Here is a 7,341-nt window from a genome sequence, read left to right as displayed (position 1 = left end):
TTTGAAGTTTAGTTATTCTGAACTGGAGTTTTGCAATCTGCAAATTTACTACATGGGGGCTTTTGTTCTTAACGTCTTTTTCTTTTCTTTTTGCATATGTTCTGCTGTCTCTTTCCCTGGCACCTCCTCTTGCAGCTGTGTAATGGGGGCTCGGTCACAGAGCTTGTCAAAGGTCTGCTCAGGTGCGGCCAGCGGTTGGACGAAGCAGTGATCTCCTACATCTTACATGGGGCCCTGTTGGTAAGGATGTCTGTTGAGCTGAGGATGACAGCAGAGGGGCGATTTGTCATCACTTGGATTCTAATTGCATATTAACAAGGGGAAACCTCCATAAAATACACAAGGTGTATAACAGCAGGGAGGTTAGCTGAATGTGGACTTTGATTGGATTTTTAATAGTAGGGTAATTGTTTTAAAATAACCGTGCAAAATTTCCCTTTCTCTTTTCTGTTATTTGGTGGTGGCGGGATGCCTTGCAGGGCCTTCAGCATTTGCACAGTAACCGAATCATCCACCGTGATGTCAAGGGGAATAACATTCTTCTGACAACAGAAGGAGGAGTTAAGCTCGTTGACTTTGGTAATGACTGCCTGTCGTTTGTTTTCTTGATGTGTGCAGTTTAGCCAAGGGCAACAATTATTGCAATCTCGGAAGACTGGGGCCTCTCTGCTAAGCCATAGGCTGAGGGACTTTTCTAGTCTCATATAGGCTGATGAGTAGGGGGTTTACCAGATGGATCACCCTAGGAGATGCTGTTTGTTAATCTATTTTCAGCTTTAGAAGCAATTTTATTAAAGTTAGAAAATAGAAGTGTTTCAAAAGAAGAATTTGACAGAAAAACTTTTTGCTTTTCTGGGAAGAATTTCACGTCTCAAGGCAATTGTCTATAATTTACAATTTGTCATTTCTTCTTTTGCATATGAAAAGAGAAAGCAGTTTATTCTTTTAAATGACTTTCTCTAGCCTTAGGCATACTTATTCCCAGTGAGGAGAAGGTAAACTAGTCCTTTGGGTCTGGGAACTAACATCCCTTTAAATTGTGATTATTGCTGCTACACGTGAGGCTGGTTGAACTGGAAACATTAATAGAAAATGGAAGTGTGAGAAGAAACACAGAACAATATTACCTAAGGCAGAGAACCATTAAATATTTTCTTGCAACACTCAAGTATTGATATTCACAAGCCAACAAACCACTTGGTTTTCCTTTCTAAGTTTATTGAATGGTTTAATCTCTAAATGAGTTCAATAACAATTAGTACTTCAGTATGATTGTTGCAAATAATGAGAAAACATTTACAGAAGCACTTTTTAAAATGTTCTTTATCAATATTAACATAGCAGAAGAAAAGACCGATGATTTTGAATAGTCATTGCTTTATTGGTAAGAAAGAATTCAGTGTTAAAATGTATTAGTGAATCATTTGCTCAGAAGAAATTACTCAAAAATGAATGAAATTACTTTAGGTATATTGGTCCACTTACTAAAGAGCAAGCAAAGAAAAATAGTGGAGGGGGGAGGCATTTTGTTTAAGTCTTATGCTTTTCTTTCTACATCCACTCATCAGCTTTGTGATTTGTCATGAGGGTAAAGGCTCCTAATCTTTCCAAAAGAAGGTTCATGAACTTCCAGTTGCTGTGAAAGAAATTTCTAGAAATTAAACACGAAAAAGTATGTTTTTTTTTAAAACCAAAATTGTAGTGAAGGACTGGGTAAAATAGGAAATTATCTATGACCAATAGTGTTTATAGAGCCTTCTTTGGCTTTCTAATAAAAAGAATGCAAACAGCTACCTTCTACATGTATCCCTACCCCAAAAGAACCTATGGTTCCTTGGCAAATCTATGCCTGATGTTTTCAAAGGTGAGCCCTTTGCTAATGAACATAGGTATCCAGGTTTCTAAGTTCTGTCATCAAGAGCATTAGCGGCAACCCTTATCATTCTGGTAAGGGCTGCATTCAATTTCTGCTTGGTATAAAAGAATGCCTTATATTTATAAAATATTTTACAATTTTTAAATCATCTTCGTATTTGTTCTCTTTTTTAGTCTTTAAGAGGCACCCTTTGTGTTAGCTGCGATGGGTATCTTTACCTCTAGTTTGAAGATGAGAAAACTGAGGCTTAGAGTGAGGTGGTCTGTGAGAGGTCACACAATTAGGAAAAGGCATAACAAGGACGAAAAACATCTTCTGACTCCTAGCCCAGCGTACCTTTACGTCTACTTTATTCCGTGGTGGTATATGAAGGGAGCTGGCTCAAGGCTAAGACAGATAAAATTCATTGGAATTATATTAAAATTCAGGTCCTTAACATTGAGCCTACAAAATAACAATATTAGTCAATTTCTTTTTCCATTTGATAAACATGGTTTTCTTGGTAGTTTTCCTGGCTTCTAGGTAAGATAAGGCACTGAAAACTTTTTATGTCTACACTGATACTCTATTATAGATAATACATGCCAATTTTCTTTTTCCATAAAATGAAGCATCATTTTAAGAAAGAAATCACCCGAAATATATTGGAAATATAATAGGAATATAGTTGGGGTCGATCCTAGTTGTTGATGTTTTCTTTTGATTCCAATTTTGCAGCAACATGGATAGGAATATTCATTAGAGAAAAAAATATTCTAGTGATTTAGATAGAGAGATAAATGCTCTCATACGGAGCTTGGCAAACTGCAGTCAGCCAAATCTAACCTGCCTCTTATTTGTTTATTTTATTTTTTTATGGTGTGTGAGCTAAGACTGGTGTTTACATTTTTAGATGTTCGGGAAAAAATCAAAAGAAGAATGTTTTATGACACATGAAAATTATATGCATCCATAAATAAATTTTTATGGAAACATGGCCACAACCATTTGTTTCTGTGTTCTCTATGGCCATGTTTGCACTTTAATGGCTAAGTTGGGTAGTCGTGACAGAAACCATACAGCTCAAAAAGCCTAAGATAATTATTATCTGACTTTTTATGGAAAAAGTTTGCCAGTCCCTCGTCTAACATCATCTTCTGCTTACTGCTCATTTATGGCACCCTTTCCTTACAGGTGTCTCAGCTCAACTCACTAGTACACGTCTACGGAGAAACACATCTGTTGGCACCCCATTCTGGATGGCCCCTGAGGTAAGCAGAGGGCATCAATTTCTTTGTATTTCTTGAGCTCCTTGATACCATGTCTTTTTCTGGGAAAGCCATATGCTTCATGAAATTTTCAGGAAGAAGAAAATTCTCTCTCTTTATTGAATTGTAAGAGTTCTGGTTTGGCGAGTGATAATGATGACACTTAATCTCAGAAAAACAGGATTAAGTCACAGCTAACCCGGAGGTTACCTTCATGCAATTAGAAAAGGTGCCCCCTCCAGAAAATTCAGCCCTCTTCAGGGGTCATGGCTTGGCCTCATTCAGCCTCTGTGTAAGTTATAAAAAGTCACTTTCCCTGGATAGATGCAGCCCCAGTGACGCATGGCTTGGTGAAGAGACATATTTCAGCTCCAAGTGGTCAACAGAATCGTCTATGGTAGTCTTGTCTTTCGTTTGTTTGTTCTGTGTTGTTTTGTTTTCATTACCAGGAACATAGCAACTAGTCTTGTATAGTTTTTATTTCCCAATTAAACCTAGGGTTCGGTCCTAATTTAGTTTTGGCATCATCATGGAACCCTCTGTGAGATGATGCCTGTAGAAGTTTGGGGAATCTTCCAGCTGAATAAAGCATACCCTGAAACAGGTACAATTTTACTTGTCAAGTCAGCATTTCATTCACAATATGCTGGCCTGTGCCTGAGAGCAGCTCTGTAGGATTAAGCGAATGGGTTCTTTTAAAAAGAAGACACAGGCAGCCATCTCCTTGGAGATCTTCCCATCTCCACTCTCCCTACAGTTGTCCTTCCTCTGTGTGACTGCCAAGGTGATTTCCTAACATAGTAATGGGTTCATATCAATCTGCTCAAATTTCTTCAATGTCTCCCCATCATCTATGGCCCTCTCTTTCATACCTGGGTAATGGATAGACCCATTTTAGAGAAAAAGAACAACCCTGCAGATTCCAGTGTTTACCTATATCTTAAATATTTCTTAAATAGGTTTTTAAAAATACGGAACTAGAAATAACCTCCTAGCCACTTATATTTATAGAACTATAAAACCAGAAGGAAAAATAAATGAATAATGAAAAAACTACAAAAAATGTATTATGAAAAAAAATTCAAGTAAGCAGCTTTAATTTAATGAGACAAATGATATTGTTTTGTGAAATTCAGTTGCCCTTTGCAATGTGAATATGTTTCAGAGCATGACAGCACAGATTATTTTCTTTGGCCATACTTACTACCATGTACCCATGCGGTGACCCAGTTCTCCCATCACTTTACTCTGTTTCAGCTAGTGCCATCTCTTTGTTCAAACAGCATCTCCTTTGGCCTCTAACTGGTATATCTCTGTTGGCTTGGTGTCAGCTTAATAATAAACATAAACATGGGCACTGAAATTGTATGGCAAATGGTCATATAGATGATCTGGAATATATTTTTACCACTATTCTTCTCATTTTATTATTATTAATAAAATTATCATTGAAACAAAAACAAAACAAAAAATTTTATAGGGCTCTCGTGAACCCCACTTTGAGAAACACTGCAGGACTAAGTCAAAACTCCTTTGGATGGCGAACAAAACCCTTCATATTCCAGTTCTTATTTACTTACCCAGCCTCTTCTCAGGTTATTTTTCTCCACTTTACTTGCGCTTAATGCCTCAACAGGTAATTCTCCAAATCCATCTTGTTTATCATCCCTTTGAATCCTTCCATGTATTGTTATATCGTCTGGAGTGGCCCTCAGAACCCTGGAACATTCCTCCTCAGTCTTCAAGTCTCAGCTCAAGTGTGTGTCTCCTAGGAAACCTGCCCTTCTCCCTGGCCGACACTGAGGCTCTTACCCCTAGGTTTCCACTGCAGTCTTTACATCCTCCATTAGCACACCATGACCTCGTTATTGTAATTGTTGGCAGGCAGGTTTCCCAACGGACCCCGAGCTCTGGCAATGACTTGGGACGCCCAGCTCACAGCATAGTGCTCGATACAGAGTAGGGACTCAATAAGCATCCAATAAATCCATTGGTAAAAAAAAAAAAAAGCCAAAAAAGGTCAATTCGGAAGGTTGTTTGAGGATGGCTTTACAGCTACTGGTATTAGCAAATTTCTCTGTAGATTTTAATTGATCTGTTATTAAAGGGCAGCACAACTGAGGCCACTCAACTCAAACATGGGGTGGCATAACAAGGAAGATGGTGTTCTTCTTCTAAGCCATAGGAAGCTAATGTTCTTGGAATCACAATACGTAAATAAGAGAAGCTTGCCTTTCACTTTGTACGTTTCTTCTGAAGTGTTTGTGACTTTTCAGTTTCAGCTAGGTTGAATAAAATACTTGAAGAATTTCTATAGGGAGCAGTTTAGTGGTCTACAGTGAGCTTCTATTGCCCAGATTGCCTGGAACTTGTTCCTTCCTTGGCAGGAAAAAGCCAGTGTCACATCTTACCTGCTGTAGAGAATAAGGAGTAGGCAGATTATGGTGTGGAGACCTTGACAGTGCTTTTCAGGAGCAAGTGCCTGATTGCTCTGTGCATGCCTCGAAGTTTCTGTCAGGATGTGTGCCTGTGTCCAGTATGCCCAGTGGTCCACACTGCAGTTCTTGGGACTCAAGGCTACATAATCCTTACGTTTTTATTTTCCGAATGGAGGATGACTCCGGCGAAGCCTCTTTTTGCTCATAATCCTCCATAAGTGTGTCTATAGGAACATTTGTCTGTTCAGTTCAACAAACCATCATACTCTCTACTGTGAGCAAGGCCTTTGGTTCAAGAGCACTCCTTGAAAGTATAATTGGTAATGATTCAAATAAAACGGTCTCCATCTTGTGGGAGCATAAAAATATATCTTATCTCTCACATTCTAAGTTCTTCTAGCTGGGCTAATAAATCAACAGAGATGAAGAGGAGAAAATGTACAAAGTTTATTATAAATGTACATGCCCAGAGTGTCATAAGATATGAGAACCAAAGACCTACTGGGCAATTGAGACTTATATGTCATTCTAGAATTAAGGAGAAAGTGGGGAGTGGGGGAGGAGCGCATTGTGGTTTGGGACTTCAAAGGGCAGGAAGGCAATTTACATGGAGATGGGAAAGCAAATGTTTTGTGAATAAATGTTGCCTGGGCCATCTTTAACAATGGGACACAGAGAGGACTTTGAACAAATGGGCTTTACTAGGTTCCTCCCTGTCTACCATGCCCAGTTCAGATTAATCTATAGTTATTTATGATGACACATCCCTTCCTAGAGCAGGTAGTCTATCTAAATTCCTTTTAGGCAGTTAGGGGGAAGGTCAAATGTTGTTACTGATTCTTTTGTTTCTTAAACACCAGTTTAAAATCCATATCCCAAAAAGTATATTTTGGGGTGGCAAACTGCTTTCCTTCTATATGGTGGCCTGCATAGTATATTGACCATAATATGCTTTCGCTTCTGCTTGTGTGAATAAGTGGTATTTAGGTTAAATATGACAACAATGCATGCATGCATGCCAATGCCAGTGGAATAAAACCATTGCAGGTGACCAGTGCTTTTATTTTGAAAATGCAACTGATCCTATTTTATTTTTGAGATATTGAATCAAATTATTCTTTTCCCATTTTTATTTCCATTTCTATTTCACCAGCTTGAGTAACTGCAATATTTAATTCTAATAGGCGATGCTACAAACCAGGTAGCTAATGGAATGTGACCATGCCACAATCAAATGCTGACGAGTGGTACAAATGCACAGCCCGCCCAGGCAGCTCGAAGCTGCAGCTTGAATTGACTATCATGTTGTCAAAATTCTCCACTTGTTTCCTCTCACCGCCTCATTTGGACACTATGAAAGTTGGAAAACAATGGATAAAAGCAGTATCAACTCAGCAGTGTAGGAGGAGAAAAGTTCTAGGTTGTATAATTACCGTTTTAGGACTTTGAAAGAAAGCTGCTGGAGAAATATGGCCTGGCATAGTAAAAGGATTTGTTTGAAAGTCAAGATCAGTACAGTTTTTTACAAACTAGGTGTGTAAGTAGCATAGTGTGACCAGGAGAAGATTATTTTAAGAGGGAAAGGAAAACATGCAACATAGAAACTATTTATTTAACAGATTATCCTGAGCAAAATTACTTGAACAACAGGAAATTAAGTTTCTTGTGCAATCTTATAAATATAAGTGCAGAAGTAGGTAGTTCCACAGTTTATTAATTCAGCAGCCCAGTGAAGCCATCGAAAACCCAGGTTCTTAAATTTCCCCAGCTGTGACCACTA

The 7,341-nt window shown here is 38.4% G+C and overlaps 1 protein-coding gene across 1 annotated transcript in view; it reads left to right on the top strand.

Annotated features, from left to right (window-relative positions):
* The window catches only part of MYO3B (myosin IIIB), a 355,967-nt gene that overhangs the window by 10,224 nt on the left and 338,402 nt on the right, over positions 1-7,341 (top strand). Inside the window, exons 4-6 of the mRNA XM_023528462.1 lie at positions 136-240; positions 480-579; positions 3,050-3,126. Coding sequence (XP_023384230.1) covers positions 136-240; positions 480-579; positions 3,050-3,126 — 282 coding nt within the window. The remainder of the gene's footprint in view (positions 1-135; positions 241-479; positions 580-3,049; positions 3,127-7,341) is intronic.

The sequence above is a fragment of the Pteropus vampyrus genome, unplaced genomic scaffold, assembly GCF_000151845.1.
Source record: "Pteropus vampyrus isolate Shadow unplaced genomic scaffold, Pvam_2.0 Scaffold2, whole genome shotgun sequence".
Taxonomy (NCBI): domain Eukaryota; kingdom Metazoa; phylum Chordata; class Mammalia; order Chiroptera; family Pteropodidae; genus Pteropus; species Pteropus vampyrus.
The sequence above is the reverse complement of the archived record's forward strand: the minus strand, read 5'-3'. Positions and strand labels throughout refer to the sequence as shown.